Here is a 24,116-nt window from a genome sequence, read left to right on the forward strand (position 1 = left end):
AAACCCTCAGAGCTTCCTCATTCAAAAGGGCATTTTTCTTTGTTACACCAAGAAGTGATGAACTTTTTATGATTAGTACAGGAGAAAAATGCAGACTTGCTGGGGGGAAAAAAAAACATACAAGCTGCGGAAAATTACACATTTTTCTTTTTCTTTCTTTTTTTTTTTTTCAAGTTAAGGTATGTCTACTAGCAAGATTTTTAAGACAGGGGCCACAAAGCGATATTTGGCGGGCTACGTATACTCATTTATTCAAGGAGTTATCTCAGTGTTGCCTAAATTTAGAACGCCAACCGAAAAAATGCTACCACATAGCCCCATTATTAAAAGCCCTGTGCTGTGTTGAACTAATACCTGTTTTTTTGGTCTTTAGATCCAGATATCTATGTGATGATGCCAAACAAGAGTAGTAACTTGTAAGGAAAGCTAATGTCTACTTTATTCCCCCCCTCTAAAGCAATATATATATATATCTTTTACAAGCATGGAAATGAGGATATTAACCACATACTAACCTCAACTCGATTTGCATTGAAAAAATGTAGAACGGAAGAGTTGAGGGTGCACTTTCCAAAAGGAAAAGAAAGACATGGCAGTTGCAACGCGTCTTTAACCTCCAGTGATTTATTGGCCCTCGGCCAAGTTATCAGGGGAATCTAATTCTTCTTTATTATTCAAATAAACCACATTTGGCACCCTGGTTCCCTTTCAGAATAGCTTCACAAATAGACTGAGCTCTGTCATTTATTTGACCTTGTACTTGTGTGCTGTCGCTGTAATTTTATTTGCCATTCTATATAACAAATGCAGAGAAACCTAAAATATGGAGATGAACAACAGGATGGGGAAAAGGAGTTTGTGATAAATATATCCGCATGGCTTTAAAAAAAAAAAGACTAAATGTAAAACAATCATTTCCCCCTTTTCACCCTCACCTCTATTAGCCCTTCTATCTGCGACCACCCTGCCCCTTCCTGCAAGCTGCCTTGGAGCAAGACAGTTTTGTAAGCTTGTCTGTGGCTCTCTTCTCTCTGGCTTATGACAGCAAGGAGGGATCTTCCACCAGGATGGGGATGTGATGAGGAGAAGTGACTCAGGCAAGCTGGGCACTGGAGGCAGGTGGGGTTGGGGGGTGGGATTAGGAGGCATCTCAAGAGAGTGATTAGCTGGTTGTAGGGTATTTTCTAATGATATCATGGGGTAAAAAATCTGTTCATCTCCCAGTGTGTTCTAGATTCCACTTTATTTTAAATAAGACTCTATGCTAAATTGAAAACATTTTGCTGGCACGGGTGTGCATCAGAATCATCATCTCTCACCCCACTTTCAAAGAAAAATGTTCTTAAAAAATGTAAGTCCATTTTTATCCTCTGGTTAACTGGGACCCATGTCCTCTGCCCCTGGCAACTATAATGTCAAAGTTCTCATCAGTATTTAAGAGTAAATGCAGGATTTGTGTTTGGGTGAGGGAAAGCTGATTTATAAAAGCACATAAAACATCAAATTAGTCAATGCTATTATAAGACCTGGATATCAGAAAATCACTCTCAAAATGATCTCTGGCACACCACCTGAGAGGGTGGGAAGAGTCCTCTGTCTGCTCATGAAATTTGAAATATGTTTGTTCATGTTTGTTATGTGATCCACACAGCCTTGCTCTGGATGTGAACTCCAATGGAAGCAAATCAACATGTCATAATCCACATATTAGCCGCCATGGAGATCGTATTTGAGATTTATTATTATGCTGCAGTCCCAGAAAAACTTTGCTTTCCATAAAAAGTGATGTTTCCTTATTTGTTGATGAATGGCTGTATTTCCTTTTTTTGCTTTGGTTACCAGGAAGCTCACAGATAAATTTGAAGCTTTATCAGATCACTTATAACCCTCTTAGAGACTCTATTATGTGCTCCTACTATGTGGTAACAAATGACTTACTTTTGTCTTTTCTTTTTCCTTATACCTTAGCTCTATTTAGCCATTGTCTTTTTTTTTATTATATACATTTATATAAGCTATTTTATTTGTGGAAAGAGGAGGATATAAGCCAACAAATGAATATTTCTCCAAGTTTTAGGTCCTTTATCAAACAAGCATTTTTTAAAATTTATCGTATTAAGTCTCTTTTGGATCCGTTGACAATTAAGCCCCAGACATACCGGAAGAGATTTCATAAAATCAGGCTATGTATTATTATTACATTTTCAGTGTTAGGGAATACACTGTTTTCTTTCTTCATTTTCACTTATGCCTATTCCATTATACCTATGGATTAGAGCTGTCTTTAGCAGCTCTGAAGGCTATCTGCCAGGTATAAGAAGGCATTTAAATCCCATGCAAACCAAACTCATTAATGATATTTGGGGCTCTTTTTTTTAAGATAGGGCTTCGTGGTGAGTAACTAGGAATCATCTTTATCTAGGGAAGTAAGTCAACAGTGCATGTTTCTTTTTATTTTATTTAGTTTTTTTTTAAAGTTTATTTATTCTGAGATGGAGAAACAGCATGAGATGCAGAGGGACAGAAAGAGAGGGAGAGAGAGAATCTCAAGCAGGTTCTGCAATGACAGTGCAAAGCTCGATGCAGGGCTCAAACTCACGAACTGTGAGATCATGACCTGAGCCTAGATCAAGAATCAGACACTTAACTGACCGAGCCACCCAGGCACCCCTATTTCTTTTTTTAATGTTTATTTACTTATTTTGAGAGAGAGAGAAAGCAAGCATGGAGGGGAGCAGAGAGAGAGGAAGAGAAAGAATCCCAAGCAGGCTTGAACTCACGAATGGTGAGACCACGACCTGAGCCAAAATAAAGAGTTGGATGCTTAACTCAGTGAACCACCCTGGCACTCCAACAGTGCAGATTTCTACAACCTGAAAGCACACCTTGAATGTTGCTTTAAATATATATCTCTGGCAGAGTCAAAAGGGCTGCTGAATTGGTCTGAACATCATCACGGATCCCTTCATTCCTGCCATCATGATAACATGAAAGGACTTTACAGAGAATAACTGCCACACATACACGCTGGAAACCAGGAGCTGTTCCACTCAACAGAGTGTAGAGGAAAAACCCACTCTGATTGTCTCTATATTCATGCTATACAACAGAGCTCAGGACAAGTCCCTCTACTTAATTTTCTCATGAGTCCAAATAAAATCTTAATTCTTTCCTGGACATAAGCCACTTTAAAGGCACCATATTTATTTACATGTTGAAGGAATATAAAACTGAGGAAGGGATATTTTGAGAGCTACAAATGTAGGCATAACTATGCTCTAACGAACTGGCATGCTCACAATATTCCTTAACAGTTTGACTGGGTACATCTTTGGTGATACAGCCATACATCGCCTTTATTTAATGAAACTGTTTAAAAAGAAACGGAGGGGCCATAATTTCACAGACTCCTTATCTCTGTCCAGAATTTCACAGGATAACTTCTGAGCCAAAGTTGTAGGTTACAAATAGCACATTTGGTTAGCATTCAATTATGGGCGTGTTTGTGTGTGTCTGCGTGTGTGTGCGCTCATGTGTAAAAAATTAAGTATTTACTTAACCGAATAACTGTGAGTACATTGCGCATCGTATGTCCCCCATGAGTACCCCGTGACCTGGCAACTTCAAGAAGTCACTGAAGAAAGTTGGAAAGGGTTAAGTCTCAAGTACCCTATTGGGACTGAGAACACAACATTTACTGGGTTGGAAATTCCTTCCCAAAGTTGGAGAATTATTTTTTAAAAACAGGCCATGTTCTTAGCAGATTATTTTCACATTAATCCAGAAGTGTTTTTAAACTTTAGTTTTCAATGTTAACACCTACATCGGCATTTGCAAATGTCACCTTCTCGTGATGGACCCTTCACCATTTCACTTGCACAGTGCCTCCAACTGAAGACTTCTGTCTTGTACCTCATAGTCTCCACCATTGCTGGCGACAATGAACCCATCTACCACTGAGGGTACAGCACGTTGGGGCTGGCGTCTGCCCCTGGTTAAGTCAAGATGCTGCCTTGCTGACTACTGATCCACACTGTAAAACCCATCCCATAAAAGAAGCAGGGAATGACCGGACAGAACGTGCCACCTGCTGCAAAACGTCTACACAGCTGCTTTACTCTGCAGAAACCTCAATTATTTGTTCCAGATTTTAAGAAAAGATTGACTTAATGTTACAGTAGAAAAGCAGTGAAATATACTGCTTTTAAGGAGAACCCAGCACAGGGTTAAAGCCAAATCTTTCTTGAACAGATGATATTTCAGATGGCCACACTATTCCAGATGCATCAATTTCCTTGAAAATCCAATCCATATATGTGCATATGCTGTGCTGGCAGGAGGACTGACTGAAATGGCCAAAACCCAAGAGCTAATATTCTTTTGGCCAGAATAATGCAATTATTATTTTCCTAGCTATCAGTCTAAGCATACAGAGCCATCTGTTATGCAAAGCAAACATACACATCTCAATTACAGAAAATGCAGTTGCCTTGACAGAATTTGGATTACACCACTAACCAGGGTTGTAAAATGTGTTTTGAGCTAGTATATAATGGATGCTTTTCAGGAGTTCCCTAATTAGCATTTACCTGCTTAAACTAATTATTCATCCTTCTTCTTCACTGGCTTATTAAACTTTGTTGGATACTGTGCATAAAACAGATGAATATGGGCATCGCAGAACAACAAACAGTGATGTTTCCAGTCCTGTAAGATACTCACATAGTGGGCACACCCGTTTCAAAACTGAAGATTCTTAAAACTAGGTCCTAAACAGATTAAGATGAGGCTTAGAGTCTATTAAAGGCTATTACAAAACCAGAGATTTCAATAAGATGCAAGAATGCTAACAGTGAGTTAACAATAGCCCAGTTTCTATCATTTGGTTTGCTGAAACCCACATAAAATAGAATTACTCTATAAACTATAGCCAATAGCTTCGCGCGTTCTTCAAGGAAGAGTTAATGGACCCTTGCTTGGATTCTCAACAGTAAATAATCACATTTGGCAGCATCCCTCCCCCTCCTCCAAACCTCCTCAAATGCCAAATATCTTTCTTTATTATTTCCCAGTGTCTTTCTCAATTTAGCTATTACCCAGCAAACTCACTAACAGCCAAACTGTTCCAGCCGTGCTGGGTGCCTCCTTAGAGCAGTGCCAACTTGCGGAAGCAATGAGTCTGGGGTGGGTCTTGCTTAAGAGGAGAGAGACAAATCTTATCTCCATCTTTAGCTCCAAGGGGCAACTGAATGAGAAGTAGATTATCCAGCTTGGCAGATCATCACATACACACAAAATCCCTCCCACCGAGGCTGTGTTTTCCTCATGCCAAATCACCAGATGAAAAGGGTCAAACTCAGCCAATCACCTGTATGGGCACAAGTATCCAGATGTTCGGCACTTTTACGAGAGAAAAAAAAAAAACATCTGGATAATTAGTGGAATCGCCAACTTTTCTTCAGGGGATTTTGGCATTCTGTAGATGCAACCTATGCCCTGGAATCCAACAGAAGTAAAATTTTTGTGTTCCAGGGGAATATCAAGAATGGACACCTAGGATTTTGTCCCTTACCTCAGCTGCCTCCATCTTCTTTGTTTTCAACCTCTGACAGACACGTACGAGTAATTAAAGTGCACATAACGAAAGGCTATCTTATTTTATGAAATTGCCTTTCAGCGTTAGGAAGCATTTGCAAAGGCAGCAAAACAGATCCTTGCTGGGACCCTCCCTGCAACACATTTTAATGGTCTCTTTCAGCATTTCTTGACTCCAAATGACTCCTGTCATTGTGTCAGCTCCCAGGATAATGCAGGGTACTCCATAAACATCCAGTAATAGGACACAAGGGAAGCACTATTAGTGTGTCCCTCTCCTACCGGGCACAGAGGTTTCAAAGTTCAAAACAACTGAGGGCAGAAACTTCATTTGTTCTCAATAAATTAATAATGATCCTTGGGGGGGCGGGGAGGGGGGGAACTAAAGTTTTTGAGTACAAGTTTCGAACTGACAGAATTTTCTCACCGACTTTGCAAGAAGAGTCAGGCAGAGCCATTAAAGAATACATGTGATAATTCACGCCCAACAGAATACCCCTTGAAGAAGGAAAAGCACAAGGCCGAAGGAGGCTTCACAATCTCTGTCAAGAATCTAAATTGTTTTACTTACTTGTGAGAGGCCTAGGTAGATGGAGACGGTTTCAGAAATGTACAAAAATTTTCCTTCTTGATTTAGTGCAAATACAAAGCCATCCAGGGACTGCAGGAAAAAATAAATATATAATTAAGTTAATAAACATATGCTGGAGGTTTAATTAATAGGGCATCTGATACAAAGCAACATACACTGAATTTAAAACCATGTTTTTCTTCCTGTTTAACCGAAGTCCTAAGATCTTCTACTAGGGCCCTGTACGTGAACAAACTAAAGGCCTAAATTAAGACCACAAGCTTTCCTTTATTTCAAGGACTTCCTTATGTCTCTGTCATTTTGACCAAGATACATCATATTCGTGTACAAAATCAGGTCGTGCTGATTTTATGAGCTGTTGCCTTTATTTTTATTTTTATTTTTTGGATTCAGTAGTTTAAGAGATTAAATCAGCCTGATTCTCCATTAAATAGCTGAACAGGAATGGAAATTGTAATGAAATGAGAAGAAAGGGTCCCCATATGAAGAGCAAGTAAAATCACCACTGGAACTACTGTGGACATCAATAATTTGCTAATTAATAAAGGATTATGCCCTTCTCACTCTCAGCGCCTATTGTGGTAGAACAAATAGAAAAAGTCAATACATTATGGGTGAATGATTATAGGCTGAAACCTTACAAACTGTAATCCTTTTTTTTTTTTTTCAAAACTCTATATTCAAGTTTTATTGTGATAGACCTGGTTTCTATTACAACTCCTGAAATGGAAACAAAAGGAGGGGAGTGGGGAGAGAAGGATGCTCTACATCATCTGTAGCTTCTGGAACCTTCGCCCACTTTCCAAAGGGAGGTTGCATTGTCAGTGTGACGAGTGGTGTAAATCGTCATGGACTCCAACTGCAGTCCAGCACTCAAACAGCGAACACATTTGTTTCAAATGCTTGCGATCAAAGTGCATTGTATACCTTCCGCCCCCCCTTAGGTCTTTTGTTTCCCTTTATTTATCTCTAACCAGGTAGGCTGCGCAAGCGATGCTTGCACAGAAAAAGAAGTTTCCATGATTCGTGGTTTTTTTACAAAGGCTGAGAATTGGGAAAGACAGGAAACCCACTCTGAGATCAAGGTATGTGGCAACACTAAATTAATGGCATAATTTTGAAATAGGGAAAGGTGGAAGAAGCATATAAAATTCTGGTAGAGAAATGGATCATCTCATATCTCAGCAATAGATTCAGTTTCCTAAAATACTGAACTCCTTTTTGAGCTCCAAATGTCTATATGAAATATATATATATATTTATATATGTATTAAATGTGTGTATGTCTATGTGAACGTGTGTGTGGGCGCGTGCGCACGTGTGTGTGTGTATGTGTGTGACATCTGGACTCCAGGCTTCCTGATCCGTTTTCAGAGTCCCAATGGTCAGAGACCGTGGGTAGTGTCCAACCTCCTCGTCTGATTAGGTGGGTTCTGAAAACATTTCAAAAGTCACATTATATGATTACATTACAAATTACATGATAGGCAAGCTTTTGGTCAGGATACCGTCCATTTATTAAGCAACATGTGCTAAGCAGTTTGCATGTATTATCTCTTTGAATTTTCACAAGTATCATCTGAGGTAATTATATTATTATCTACATTTTATACACAAGGAAATCGAGGCTTTGCGAAGGCAGGTGACATGTCTGCCCTAGTTAGTGATGGAGTTAGGATTTGAACTTTGACAGTTGGACTTAATAACAATACTGCCCCCACTCACAACAAAGGTTATGTAACTAATACGTGTAAGTCAATGGAAAGAAATGGTCACAGCGTTTGTGAAGTCAAACCACACTAAGATGCAGCTTATGACTTAAAAATCGTCACTTCATTTTGAAAGATTTGTTCAGATGACAGAATCCCACCGTTAGAAGATAGGTAGGAGGTAGGATGACAAGAGAGTTTACAAGTCACTTCCACTAGAGGTTACCTTGTCACCTTGCTCTGTAATATTTCTCCTGGAATCAGCTAAGGGACAGGGAACAAAATACTTAGTGGACTCCTTCCCTTTGACAAAACTGTCACCCCCTCCAGAGCCTCGTGAGATCCAACCTTTCAAGTTTGCAGTGTGGCACTGTGTAATCTTGCTTTGAACCAGTGCAAAGGGAAAGAAGTTTCCTTTGTGGAAATTTGGGAAAGATCTCATCAAAATATCTTTACCTCACACAAGAGGTCTTCTGAGGATGACTCATGAAGATTAGGATCCTCCCCCTTTAAGCCTCCCAGGGAGAACAGGGCCTTGACAGGTTTTCCACTCAACCCAATGGCCATGCCCTGGCATACAGTTATAGAGAGTTGTGTGAACCCATCTTCTCAAACCTTAAAGTGCTGCTGTCAGAATAGAAAGACAGAGAGAGAGAGAGAGAGAGAGAGAGAGAGAGAGAGACGCAGGAAAACTTCTTATGCACGCACATGACAGTTCCAAGACTGACTGAGAGAAGAAAGGACTGATGGAATTAGCACAGAGACAACCTCCTGTTCTCTAAACCCTCATTGTACAGGTTGGAAAGCTGAGGCACAGAAAAGGTTAAGTGGCTGGACAAGATCATACAGTCATCCAGTGGCAAACCTAGCATTAAATCTGCTGCACGCCGATAGTGTGGTTAAAGTATTCATGATGTTGTATGGTCCTGGTTGGCTTATTCAAGTCCCAAGGAGACTGGGTTTCTCAACAGTGGGGTGATGTCTTATTCATCTTTATCTGGCCAACATCAAACAACTACTCAGCCAAGACTTAGTAAACCCAGTTCACCCCCATGCTCAGTGCTCTTTCCCTTAGATCACATATGCTAGAATGACTAAGAAAGATGGAAATTATTTTCTTTTTTTTTTAAAATTTTTTAATGTTTATTTATTTTTGAGACAGAGAGAGACAGAGCATGAATGGGGGAGGGGCAGAGAGAGAGGGAGACACAGAATCGGAAGCAGGCTCCAGGCTCTGAGCCATCAGCCCAGAGCCTGACGCAGGGCTCGAACTCACGAACCATGAGATCGTGACCTGAGCTGAAGTTGGACGCTCAACCGACTGAGCCACCCAGGCACCCCGGAAATTATTTTCTGCAAGAGTCCTGTTTATGAAGCTATTAGAGTATTTGAAGATTCTGATGCCACAGATGTCTAACATAGTCTGCGATATCTCCTGACATTTGGAAAATCAGAGTTAGCCTAGATTCTTTTGCTGTTCTCCAAAACATCTAGTGCAGGTCATGTGCCATCCACAGACAACCTTTACTTTATTACTGAAAGGGATCGTGATTTTGTAACATTGGGTTCATATCTCATGCATTTACTAAAATATTGGAGGGTTTTTGGGCACCCTAGCAAGGAAACAAAAATTCTGGAGGCTGAACATCTGATGCTATTAAGCAGCAGCGGTCTAAGAACTGGCCAGTTTTGTTTGGCAAGGCAGAGGCTCCGACACATGTTCCAATTTCCTGGTGAGATTAAAATGAGTCTATGTCTACATGAAACAAAGCATCCAGTCAATTCAATTAAAAATAACAGCCAATTTGGTGTGGGAAGAACACAACTAGTCAGATTAGCTGTTTGTCATCAGAGAGGTAAACACACACACACACACACACACACACACACACACACACAAATTGGGTAGTTAGCCATCTTTTTTACCTTTGTATTTATCATGTCAGTCAGTTATAGCTATAGTGTGAGATGAAGGTCCAAAACTCAGGTTTGATGACCTTTCAAATAAGGAAATGGGACACGAAACCAGGTGTGTGGCAGATTGGCAAGGTGGCTCTTCGCACGGCCATTGCTTTCTGGTTCAGGGTCATCCCTGTTCACAGTTAGCTGTACTCTGCTGCTTAGGAAAGTTTTAAGAGTAGCATCAATACTGTTCTAAATGTGTTTGTCTCAGTTTTAATAGGTGACAGGAAGAAGGAAACATTCAGTTCATCTTGGGAGCCAAATGTGATTCATCTTAAAGTTCTGTGGAATTTGTCAAAATTTTGAATCAAGAAAGCTACTGCATTTCAAGCTTTTTCAATCACTGCAGGCTACTTTTTAATTTTTTTTTTTTAAACTGCCCACTGTTTTCAACAGGCGCCAATTAAGATTCCGAGGTCAAAGGGTTAATTACATCTTCTTACTCACTATGTAGAATTTTCTGATTATTAACTAAGGTTGGATTAAGATGAAAAAGAACCTACACAAATGTTAATGCTAGTCCCTCCTTGAGAAGATTTATTATAAAGCCGTGCTGAAATCTATCTGCTTCCCTCAAAGCAGATGGAGAACAAAATCTTAGAAGAAACAGTAAAACAGACATTTTAAAGGCATGCTAGTATCTGATTTATCAAGACAGTTTTCTTATTACTAAAACCAGTTCTTAGCCATCCTGACAGGGCTGATAGGAGATTTCCTTTGTCACATCCTGGTAAGTCTATGAGGTACACATGCAGGAGGGAAGCTTGGATACAGAAGTCAGGAGCTACAGCATCTCTGAATAATAATGCCTGTAATTATAATTTATATCCCCTGACATCAGTGTAACATATAAAGTAAAAGGCAAGGTTTTTTAACCCCAAAAGCTGACGGCCTCTAACAGTATTTGTCAAATGATGAGGTTATTTCCTTACAGGGTATGAAACTAACCACAGCTTCATGATTGAAGGTATACTAATGTTTAATGCCTTGTGCTAAATGGATTTATATTTGTCAAAGTAGTTTTCTCTCTCTCTCTTTTTGTGCATATTCCACAACAGCCAAATCCCGCAGAGTGAAATCTTACCACCTTGCCCTTATAGGGGTAATTCTCATGTGTATAACTACTCTGAGATCAGTGGTTCTTTCTTCTACATTCCAACGCAGAAGAGAAAAAAAAAAATCACTCCAAACTCTTTTCCTATGACCTCACTCCAGTTAGAGTGAAGAATTACCAGTAGGCTAGGTTATTTTAATGACAGATTATTTTAAACTAAGCCTTCACCATCTGTTCCACCCCCTAATTATGAATGCAAAAGGAACATATTTCACAATTACATCAGTAAAAAAGTAAGATACACGTGATTTAAATGCATGCATGTGCTCCACATCCAAAGCACCGTGCGTCTGTGATGTTCTTCTAATTCGGGCTTAGACTAGTTAGAAAATACCCATCCATGATAGAGTACAGTCTCTGACACACTCAACTTTCTCTCCGAACCCAGGGTTTTTCACTGTTATGGCATAATTCTGTTAGCGCGAGAACAGAACGTGTATTTCAGCACCATGCTTGCAAGCCAGTAGGTAAGAGTATTTTATAACTATGAAAACATCTCTGCAGTTAATAAGGGGAGGCGGCATGAAATAACTCCTTCAGCTGTCTGAGCAGTGGGTTAGCACTGGAAACAGGGGAGTCTGGTCTGGAACCAAGCCTCCATCATCATGAAAGAAACTGAGTGAATAAGCCAAGCACAAAAAAGCAGCCTGGCCTGAAGAGTGAGGACAGGGCTTCAATACCTATCTTACCACTCTGTTTTGGCAGCAGATAAGAGAGTTAGAAAGACAAAAATGTTTCTTAAATTTTTTGGCCTTTGGATACAATAACACTTTGATAGAGCTCATTAAAATGCCATATTGCCCTCTGATTGCACTCAGGAGCTGAGGCTATACTGCTCACACACACACATGTGGACTCCCAGCAACCTCAAGGAACCTGGGACGATGTCCAGAAGTGCCCACATGTATCTGTTTATGGGGAAGAAAACGTTTCCCAAATTTTGTCTTTGCAATCTGCGTTTTAACAATCAAGCACTGTGCAGAAACAAAAGCTTTATTTTTAGAAGTAGGAATCTAAGTCAAGTATATTTTCTCAAAGTGGATAAAAGCATGTATCAACGGTCTGGGATTTGATTTAGCTCTCAGGAATCTTCTCGAGCCTTCTGGCTCCTGTGTCTCTTCCTTTGCCCCTTCCCCACCACCGTGAGTCAATAACATGAGGGGTACCATGGGTTCATATCATTATCATGTATCAAAAGCCACATGTTCCCCCAATCACAATACCAAGCTAGATTAATTTGGCCACATCTGATTGTTTTCCCACTAAAGAGGAATTCCTTAACAATAAACCTTGGCGCCTCGAAACACCTCTCCTAAGAGTTTCCTAAAAGACATAAATCTGAACATCTTAGGTGAGAAAACAGTGCAGAGGCACAGACGGCCTCTCTTCAGTTCTTAGAGGAGAGTTACCAGAATAAAAGGAGAGATGTTGAGCTGGTGAAATGTTAAAACATGAAAAGAACAAAGACATCTGCTTTCTGAGCAAGGAGATCAGGTTTTGCTTCTGCTCATTAAAATTCCATTTTGTGGGAGCTGTGTATCAAAGTGCTGACCTTTTTTCTCCGGGATGCTAGTTCAAGCCTTACATCCAGCCTTGAGGGATGTAGATTTCTTGATTTAAATATCCAGCCAAACGGACAACAGGCTCTGGTATAAAGACAGGGTGTAGCATTTGGTGGAATCACACGTGTCTGTGTCTCTGAGCCACCAGGGGCAGCACGTGGATCCCACATCCTCTGTGCCTTGTCCAGGGAGACTGGGACTCCAGGAAGCATAAGTGACCGTGTGGTGCTTACAAGCTCTGACGCCTGAGGGAGAGGATTCCCACTAGTTATTCTAAGGCACAGATACTCACTGGAACATTAAAATGCCTTCTTTTTGTGTACATGGTGTATTAATTTACTGAAACAGAGGCTCTTCAGAATCCAGGAGCGAATTTCTTACTGTGCATCTTTCCCGTTTAATTCAGAGTTCTCTTTCAAGTTAAAGAAAAAATTCCCATGCCAGCCGGAGTAATATAAACATTACATTGTGCTGGTTCTGAAAGGCCAAAAAATGTCACTGCTTTGCTTTGGGCACTCGTGGAGCTTGGTCACATACAGGGAGGGCTCTAGGTGTTTTTCAACTTGTCTGCATTATACAAGGCAATGAAAAGAATAGATACTAATTGTTTATTGGACATTCCATAGATCACAGATTACTGGAAAATAGAGAATGGATTCTATAATATGTATTGAACATACTATTATATATTACATATATTATATAACCAATATATACCATCATACTGTATTATAGAATGTCTTAAACGATGCCCAATTCACTCAAATATTCACCAGAGAGGAGGGGGAAATGAAGAAAAATAATATATGTTAGGCAAATTGCATAGACTAAATGTGAGGGAGGTATTATTTAATCTTACTTTACAGGTACGGAAACTGAAGCCCAGAGAAATTAAGGACACCGCTCAATGTCACGCATCAATACGTGGTAGATCTAAGAAAGAAGGATCCTCTTTTTCCTCCTGATGCTGGGACCACCTGCTGGGTCTTTTAGTTGTTTCACACCCCATCGGAGCTGCTCAAATTCTGTGCTTCCTCCAGCACTTCTTTCCACACAAGGGACTCTCATGCTCCTATTGTTTAAGGGTGATACATTGAGAAAACAACGTTGAGTGCTTACTACGCACTGGGCCTGTACGAGCTGAGGTTTCACAAAGCTGAACAAGGACCCAACTCACAAGCTCGTTTTTCAAAGAAAGATCATCCTTGGGATCGGAGACAAAGGAAATGAGCCAAGTTGGAAATTAACTTTATAAAACAAAAAGTTACAGGGCAAAGGCAGTTTCCTGCTTAGGATACCCTCTGTAATAGGTGGGGACTCCTGTCTGATATCACTAAGCCCCACACCTGTAATATGCTGTCTTTGATTTAGAAAAGGCATGGGTTGATGGAATTTGTATTTTTTAGCTTTACTGAGGTATAATTGACAAACCAAATTGTGAGATATTTCAAGTATACATGATGATGATTCGCTACACATACACATGGGATTCCTCCCACCTAGTTACCTAACATATCCATCACCTTGCATGTGTCTCTTTTTGGATTTGTGAATGTACAGCCAAGAGACTGCTAGACCTCAAGGAAATTCTCATGCGTTGGAGGAAGAAGAACTAGCCTAGAAAACTGCTAGGAGAACACCTCCCAACAGCAAGTGCCAGAACAAGCCTTGAGCACCTACCCCAGTAGGCCACGGGGCTGGCCAGGACCATAACCCCATTTCCTGTCCCCAAGTGCTTCACTGAGATTTAGGGCTTTTTCCTTCCCCTTCTGGTATATTACATACTATTTTATATAGAAGTATACTATTTTATGTAAGATGACTTTACAGAAATTTGTTTTGCAGTCATGTTTGCTTAGAAGTACATCCTCCATAATAATAAGGCAGACTCATATTGCTACTTCTGTTACATCTGATTATGACTGAACCTTGACTGTTCAACTGGGCAGTGGGTAACTTTAAAAAATAGGTTCCTTAAGAGAAAATAATAAAAGCTTTGTACATATATTCCTTTAGGTAAGGAGTTTGTGTCAGGGGTAGTAACAGTGATTAAAGAACCCTGTACTGATTTTAGCATATTAAAAGACCATTTAGAGACCTTAGATATTAATCTGATGCATTCATATGAGTTTCATTTAGGAAACATTTATTGGTATCTCTAGGGAAATGGTATTAAAAACATCCGTACTGGAAGAAACTTGATTGTTGCAAATGTAGTGGCCATGGACTGAATTATATCCCCCCAAAATTTGTACACTGAAGCCCTAACTCCCAAGGTGACCGTATCTGGGGACTGGGCTTCTTGGAGATAATTAAGGTTAAATGAGGGCATAGGGGTGGAGTCCTAATTCAACAGGACTGATATCTTTATAAGAAGAGGAAGAGAGAGCTATCTCTTTCTCTATAGGCATGTACCCAGGAAAGGTCATGAGAGCACACAGCAAGAAGGTGGCCATCTGCAAGCTACAAAAAAGGCCTCACCAGAATCTGACCATACTGGCCCCTTGATCTTGGACTTCTAGCCTCCAGAACTGTGAGAAAACAAACGCCTGTTGCTTAAGCCACCCAGTCTGTGGTATTCTGTTATGGTAGTCTGAGTTAAGTAAGTTAAGATACTTAAGGTATCTTAAGATTCCTAAGTTAGGAATTCTGATTGGGGAAAATGCGTGGGCCATGAAAATCTTCAATGTTAATTTCAGGAAATCAGTGTAACTAGATCTTCTCCTCTTTATTCTATATACTATTCATATAATTAATAATTAATTTTTCCTAGGTGCACATAAAGCTATAAATATGATGGACTGATAATAGAGAGTAGTGTTTAGTTCCAGAAATTCGATAATGCTTAAGATTGTCTTTGAAATCTTTTTCAAGCAATTGCACCTCTTCTGGGTCCTACATTTACAATATTGAAATCTTTATATTGGTTTCCCGTGCATTTCAAATGCTTAGAGGCTACACTGCTTCAATGCCTTAGCTCCATACAAAGCAGAGATACACATTTATGGGAAAATCAATTATTCTGATGGAACTGGGAACCTGCTGCTGAATGATCTTGGGATAAACAACTGGGTTTACCACTTGCTATGGCTCTTGGCTGCTTTTCTGACTTAGTTTCATTGCACAGTTGGCCGCTGAGTCTTAGCGAGAAGGACCGGCATATACTGCTTGTCCACAGAGCTCTCATCCTAATTCAGGGCTTCAAGGAAGCCCACATGCCAATTTAACACACTTGAAGCAAAGGAGATTGTTGTTTATTGTTTGCTGACATACTTGCAGATACACAAAGTGTAACGACTAATGTCGTAAGAAATCTTCAGACAATCTCTAGATGACATCCTTCAAAGGAGAGCAATTCAGCATGTGGAATGTGGTAGGACCAAATGTGCTAGGTGTACATAAAATGACAGTCTAAATGTATGCAATTAAGTGTAGCAGTGCTTGGCTGTGGATCCTGGCTTCTGACGTGTCCAATTCAGGAACAGAATGAAAGAACCAGACCAGCCTATGAGGTTTTTGGTATTGGCAACTTTGGGGGATAACAACATTAGCAAAGAAGGAAATTAAATGAGATTGGAGTATCCTTCCTCTTTCTGATCTATTTCAGCGACTATCCTGACTGCTAAAGAATTCATAGCCATCACTGAGGAGTAACCGGCTCTTTTACATTTGAATTTCCAGGATCATATGATGCTTTAACCGAAATCTCTGAGATTTAATAGGAATCATGGGACTGAAGTTGTCTATAGAGAAGTGTAAGTAACGGAAACACAAAGATAAAGTCTAAAGCAACTACCTTGAATATAAAATCAGCTATGTTACGGTAATTTGAAGAAGACAAAGAATGTATCTAACCAGTGGAAACTACTGGGCTCTCTGTCTCCATGTCTTTCTGACCCACCATATGGGCCATATGCATACGAGGCAGCAAACGTGACAGGCTCAGCTATTTCCTGTTTAAGTGATTTGACTGAAAGGTCAAATAATCACCAAGATTATTTTTGTTTTCTTTTACAATAGGTGCTCAAATTTGTTTAACAAAACATTCAAAAGGTATAGTTCCGTTTTGTCTTAAAGTTTTTACTAGAGAAATGCACTGCAGGCGACAAAGGGCAAATTAGATTCAGTACATGAACTGTCACTAAATGGTCCATTTTTCAGGAACAGACCTGTTCTATAAACTTTGAGATTCCTGCATTCTGAGAGATAAATATATTTTAAAGGTGCTAACACACACCCTTATAATCAGCAAATAGGATGGACCATTTCATGGAGCTAACAATGCCACCATATGCATTTCCCAGGGCAGAAGGAAGTGTCAAAAGTTTTTGCCTGGGCAATCTTTCCTTTCCCTTCTGTCCTCAAGTGCTGTCCTCACACAGGATCTTTCCCTTTCCTGGACTCCTTAGTGAAGTCAGAGACCAGTAAGTGACATCCCAGACATTTGCCAAAGAACGGCAGATTTTTTTTTTTTTTTCCGCTAGGCAGCACATAGTTGTTAGCCTGCTAGGCAGGTCTAACTTACTTCCTGAGCACGTTGTCTTGACCTATTTGGCACAAGGTGCCACAGAACACCAAAATCTACTTTAGCCATAGAGACTCTATTACCTGACACACCTGAGGAATCACTATATCAAGTGTTTTCAGTGACTCAGGGCCATGTAGTTTACTGAAGTTATATAACAGCCTACAAGGGATTCGCTCTAACAATAATCTAGGTTATGCATGATCTATTCAAATGCACTGATGTGCCAATTCACGGTAATTCCAAATGAAATTTGCAGTTGGCTGTATTGATAATTCATTCACTAGAAGCCTCGAATCAATAGTCTCAGCCTAATTCTAATGTGCACAATGATCCATTTACCCACTCTTTGGACTTAAATAGCTAAAGATATGTTAGAACAAAAATAATTTGAAAATGGATATATTCCACCATTCAGTGCATTTGATGGATGACAGTCCATCTCAATGACTATTAGACTTATTAAAATTCTATTTAGTCTACAGAATTTATAGTAGCCTCAATCAGATAGCTCTATAATACCTTCAGCCACACCTGTCACCTCCCACTTAGTCTTTCTCAACCTTCTATGTCAAAGGCATCCAAATGGCCAACAACAGTGGTAGGAAGGGGCAAATATATTGATTAAATTCCACGTCTGAGTTTTCAGTTGGCCCTCTGCCTGGCTTCCTTTAAGGGATGGGTATAGGAACTAAAACTTATTTTCATTATTAAAATGGTATTTTTCTTAACTGTCCAGAATCCCAAGACTATAAGATAATCAACTTCACCATGAAGAAATATCCCACTTGTATCCACCACACACACTCTGTCACCTAAGACATTAATATTTTTAATGAAGTCTCTAATAATTTAAGAATGATGAATCCTCACTAAAACTCTTCCTCACACATATCTTAGAATTTAAGTAAACATCAGCCTCCCACGAACGATAGATGCCTCAAGGAAGTATAATGTCACCTGGGATCACCTTGGAAACGCCAGCACACAGGTTTCGAATCAATAGCTTCTCCCCCAACGTCTAGGTTCTCATTTCAGCCCCCTTGTCACTTCTTTTTTCTCTGATTCCCTTTTTTCCTCTTCTCCTTTAGTCTATTGATTTGCATTCTGTATTCATCCATTTATTGCAAGAGGTGCTGATGGTTGCAGGGATGGTGTGGTTGTAGTGGTACATGTGGGCCGTATTTCTGACTAATGTGCCCAGTAATCCTGTTCTGAATGCATCTTTTTTTTTTTAACGTTTATTTATTTTTGAGACAGAGAGAGACAAAGCATGAACGGGGGAGGGGCAGAGAGAGAGGGAGACACAGAATGGGAAGCAGGCTCCAGGCTCTGAGCCATCAGCCCAGAGCCCGACGCGGGGCTCGAACTCACTGACTGCGAGATCGTGACCTGAGCTGAAGTCAGACGCTCAACCGACTGAGCCACCCAGGCGCCCCGCTGAATGCATTTTTATGTGGAAACTACCCTGGGCAGTAAAATAACTACGGATATGTTTGTACATATGACTCAAAGATGTGAAATGATTACTAACAAATTTTGAAGACGAAGAATGGCTTCATATTTGTGTAGGCTAGTGTAAATTTTGTGTGGTTGAATATTGGGGGTAGATTCTTTTTGCCTCCAATGAGATTTGTTCATTCTAGTCTTGACCTTTTCCAACAAGTAAGATTTGTTTTATTGTCTTGCTTGGGGGCTTCTCCTTAGTAATAGGATGACCTACTTTAATTTCTACTTAAATGCTTTGCAGGCAGGAGAGGGAGTTCCCCTAAAGGATTGAGCCCCTAAAGACTCAAATTGGCCTCTGTGCCCTAATGGAAGACTTTTATCCCAAAGCAAATAAAAAATATATTAAGGGTTTTACAAACACAACCTTAAGCTGTTATCATTTTCTGTGTGTTCCTTCTATTCTTATTAAAGGTAATCACACTTGCTTAAGACATTTACTGCTCCTCTCCCAACAGATTTTTATCCCTTTCCTGGTTCTTTTGTGCCATAAGACACATTTCACGAAAGTGTATAGCCAATATTATTTTGCCATTTCTTAAAAATCACACAAATGTGGCCTAATGGCACACAGATGTGACCTACTAGGCAGGTCTGATGGACTATATGTTGGCACAGGTCTCCACAGTTTATCAACATCCTTAATTTCACCTGAACTAATGGGATCAAAACAGTGCAACAGTGAATGACTGACATTATCAGTATTCTACAATGTAGGGAGCCCAGCTCTTTTCCATAATCTCAGCAAGGCAACACACCCTTATAGGCAATGAATGAAAGAAGCTTTTTCCTTCACATATTTCCAAAAAGCAATTCTTATATCGGGCTCCCTTAACACACAGAACTACACGATTACAATTAAAATTTCCAATAACATGATGGAATACAAAACCTTCATTTTGACCAGGATTAAAAATTCTTGTCTCAAAAGGCTTACTACAGTACAGTAAAATCTAGGGGTTCTGCCATGAGTCATGCATGCTTGCTTCTTCAAGACTGAATCTTCTTGCCTCACAGGGACACAGAAAAGAGAATGATGGGTGTAGCAGGTTATCCAGCAACTTTTTGAAGGAACCATATTACTAATGTGCCCCCTTTTGTCATCTGACACAGTGTGAATGAATTACATGAGAGAACATCTAGGCTTAAACACTCAGATGTACAGAGAGAGGTCAAAGTAGAAGTACCTGAGTATTGGATGACACAGGCTGAAACATTAGGACCCTTTCTTTCCACCACTTCTCTACATATGTCAGTGAACAACAGGATTGCCGACATAGCGAGTGGTTTAAAGAGAACTAATTCTTTCACATCTCTCCCTCGGGTTTTTCCAGGGTCCTCATAAAAAAAAAAAAAGGATCTAGATATTATCCGAGTCCTGGATGAGCATCAGAAAGGGGGCTTTACAGGGACAGACTCCTGGCCTTGTTAAGGGGTGTGGAAGAGACTTCCAGAGGCAGAGAGCCTTATGGAACCCCCAGAGAAGAAGATTAAGGAAGGAATAAGGATGCATCAGGCAGATGGGTGGACTACTCCTGAGACCAGAGTGGCTTGATCATTGCTAAGGAGCACATTCTACAGCTTTCATCAGGGAACCACTTGCCACAGTTCTGGACAAATGCTCAGGGAGGATGATACCAGAGGCCACAGCTCATGGCTCAAAGACCGGGCACTATAGAGGGGCCCCTCTAAATTCCACACTCTAATTGTGCTCAACACGAGACATGACTCTGTTAGAAAGACTCTGGTCAGATTCAGAGAGACTCTAAGATTTGGGGCACTGGTCAAGGAGATGGGACAATTATGGCCTTGTCTCTTCAATTCCTTTAGTGAAATTAAAGACTCTATGTGGCCAGAGGTGGACAAGTTTTATGCCCAGCTTTGAAATGAGAGTCCTTCAAAATCTTTAAGAGGCAATGAAAACGAATACATGCATTTTGGACTCAAACAGACCTGAGCTGGAATTCTGAATGTGCGATTTTACTGTTTTCTCATATGTACATGTAAAGAACAATGTCTGTACATTATTTAACATATGTTTTAATGTTTGTTTATTTTTAAGAGAGCATGAGTGGAGGAGAGGTAGAGAGAAAGGGAGACACAGAATCCGAAGCAGGCTCCAGGCCCCTGAGCTGTTAGCACAGAGCCAGATGCAGGGCTTGAAATCAAAACCCATGAGATCATGACTTGAGCCATAGTGGAATGCTTAACTGACTGAGCCACCAAGGCGCCCCCTGTACATTCTTTATTCTACTCAGTAGAGCTGTTGAGTTGATTAGAATAAATGCATATGGTAGATATTTGATAAATGGCACCCACAGTGGTTATTATTTGACTTGAGATGCTGACTTAGAAAGAATGTCTGCTAAAGAGTGGTTTTTACCTGATCATAAGAAGAAATGCACATGTGGAAGAAATGGTGTAATTCACAAAGGGCACTAAAATGAAGTTAGATATGAACTTAAGGGGACAAGGAAGAAAAGGACTCTTGGCTGAAATGAGATTCCATCCTGGTCATATATACTCCTCTTTAAATGTTTAATAAACATGAGTTGGGGCCAGAATACTTGTAAGGGAGAAAAAAGACTTCATTGACCTTGAGGAGTTGTAGAAGTTACCAGAAAGAGACAGAAATCTAGGGTGGGACACTTGCACAACACAGTAATGTCAACAAGAATACGAGGAAGAAAAAAACCATGAAGACATAAAAATGATTTTAGTTCCATAAGCATAGCCACTTAAAAATGAGGATAATTCGAGAATGTGTGTGAATACTATTATATACCATGTGTATCAGTGACAGAATTTATTGAGGTGGCCTCTGTTTTGGACCCCGGGAGAAGGACTTCATATGGACTAACCCAGCTTAATCCTCACTTCCTTACTCTGATGGATATACTATTGCTGTCCCCTTTTGAGATGAGGAAAATTGAGATGACAAGTGGTAAAGCAGGAACTCAAATGCAGTCTGCTACACTGTATATCGACTCTGAAGATTTGGAGCATATTTTTTTCACAGCAGAGACTCTTCACTTTTTTGGCATCAAATCGCTACCCTTTGTTCCCCTATACAGAGTTCCCTGGGATAGAGGGTAGACAGGTAGTGTGCTCAAGGTGATGTCCAAAGCAGACGTGGGATAAGAAGATGGTTGTTGTCCTCTCTGATTGTGATGTCAGCCAAATGAGAGATTGAGGCAGGACGGGACCTTCTGCTAGGTATGGTCTAAGCTATACCTTGGTCGATTATAATCTACTGGGTGAACCTCATTCCACGGGTGCATTGTTTCACTTAGGTTGATTCCTAGGCAACTTTTCCCCTTTTCAACCTCACCTCAGTAACATACACTCAATAAAAAATACTGAGGCAAATATAGAGAAAAGCAATTCTTCTCTGCTCAAAAGATCTTGGCAACAGGCATCTAATAGTCCCAGAAAAATCAGTTGTGTTCGAATACTCATTCAGACTAACCTATCACTGGTATAAAGATCTAGTAGAATGTGAAGTGAGAAAGGGCAATGTTCTAGATATTGAGCAGTAAAGAATAATACAGTATTTTTATTAGAAAATTTCGATTACACATAATAATATTGTGATGGTTTTATACTAATTCTATACTGTTTCCACTGCCTCCTTTTCAAGGATAATGGGAAGTAGATGAAAGTGGGTATGGGCTAGTGAGAAGATGGTCTTTAAGCTTTCTCCAGATGAGAACCGAGGGAGTAAGAGTACAGGAAGAGATGGAAGGAGGAAGGAACCAGCTTTTACTGAGGTTCCCCCTTTGTCTACCACACGCTTTAGCTCACTAGCTACTTCCTCTGAGTGCCCAGCCCTGGCCTGCCTGTTCACCCATGCGGGGACCAGGAGGCCATGTCTGAGGGTGATAAGGAAAGAAAATAGAAAATGCCTGATGCCGAAGCCTTTCATCCACTTGACAACTTTGTCTGAGTCTAGTTCTGCTTACCCTCAAATAACACCCATACTCTGAGTCACATAAGAGACTTCAAGGCTGCAGGCTGCCTCATGCTCAACAAGTAGAGATCATGGTGTCTTAGGGAGTGTCTCCTGATCTCCTGGGCTCTGCAAAAGGCTAACACCTCCCTCCCATTGTGTGTGTGTGTGTGTGTGTGTGTGTGTGTGTGTGTGTGTGTTTGCCTGTATGTGTGTGCATATACCACCCAGTTCTTCTTTTAAATGGGGTGACTGATCAACTCAATATATGTATTTTTTAATGTTTTATTTATTTTTGAGAGAGAGACAGAACATGAGTGGGGAGGGGCAGAGGAAGAGGGAGACAGGGAGACAGTCTAAAGCAGGCTCCAAGGCCCGAGCTGTCAGCACAGAGCCTGATGCAGGGCTCGAACTCATAAACTACGAGATCATGACCTGAGCTGAAGCCGGACACTTAATGGACTGAGCCGCCCAGAAGCCCCACGACTCAATATTAAAATTTTTTTTTTAACATTTATTCATTTTTGAAAGGCAGAGAAAGAGCGTGAATGGGGGAGGGGCAGAGGGAGAGAGGGAGACACAGAAACAGAAGCAGGCTCCAGTCTCTGTGCTGTCAGCACAGAGCCTGACTTGGGGCTCCAACTCATGGACCGCAAGATCATGACTTGAGTCGAAGTCGGCCGCTTAACCGACTGAGCCACCCAGGCGCCCCACCATGACTCAATATTTTTAAGTTAAATGTCTGCAAAGGGGAACCATCGACAATGAAGCTTAGAATTCTAAGCTCATATTCCTTTTTGCTCAGCACTGTTCAGGTCTCAAATTCAGTTTTGGGGTTCACTGCTTTACAAAAAAGAAGAATTTGGAGAGGGTTCAAAAGGGAGCTGAAAAAATAGATAATTGAAACATAAGGCTTTTACAGAATGGTTAAATGGACTGGATTATTCAGCCCGGAGGAGACCCAGAGGTGACTGAGTACACGCCAGGTTCCTCCACAGAGGCTGGCAACCAGTCTTTCTGTTTCATGAAGGGCAAAGGCAGTGAGCAGAATCTGGGTGCAAAAGGAAGGGTTTCCCAACAGTAAAGATTATTAAGAACAAAAATGAGTGACTGAGGACAGCCGGGTTGCCTCCTGTTCTGACATTCTGCAAGGCCAGATATACACCTTTGAGAAGGATGGCTTAGGAATGACTCTGGCTAACTTGGAGAGAAGGGAGAGGGAGGGAGCGAGGGGGTGGAGGGAGGAGGGCAAACAGTAAATGATACTCACGCTGGGATTCTATGTCATATTCTAAGGTTGTTCAGAGAAAGCCAGCAAGAGTTTCTCACCAACAAAACTGCAGTTTGAAACCAAATATGTATATGCGTCCATACTACCTACATGAGGACACTAAGAACACTGTTCAAGGTCAAAGTCAAATGGGTGGCTGCTACAAAGGGCACCGTCTTTGAAGGGCTCTAACCTGCCTCAGTAAGATATTTATAATGCTATTATAAAGGAAAAGAAATTAACCTGTAGAGGAAAAAAAGGAAACCAGTGCACTCCAGTGAGTGGGAAGATATACACATCCCCACAGGCATCCATTTGGCTAGCAGGATGGA

At 40.6% G+C, this 24,116-nt stretch overlaps 1 protein-coding gene across 1 annotated transcript in view; it reads right to left on the bottom strand.

The window, feature by feature from the left end:
* NPAS3 (neuronal PAS domain protein 3) overlaps positions 1–24,116 on the bottom strand; it is an 857,895-nt gene that overhangs the window by 236,782 nt on the left and 596,997 nt on the right. The window contains exon 5 of the mRNA XM_049612915.1: positions 6,167–6,256. Coding sequence (XP_049468872.1) covers positions 6,167–6,256 — 90 coding nt within the window. The remainder of the gene's footprint in view (positions 1–6,166; positions 6,257–24,116) is intronic.

This window comes from Panthera uncia (genome assembly GCF_023721935.1).
Source record: "Panthera uncia isolate 11264 chromosome B3 unlocalized genomic scaffold, Puncia_PCG_1.0 HiC_scaffold_1, whole genome shotgun sequence".
NCBI lineage: Eukaryota > Metazoa > Chordata > Mammalia > Carnivora > Felidae > Panthera > Panthera uncia.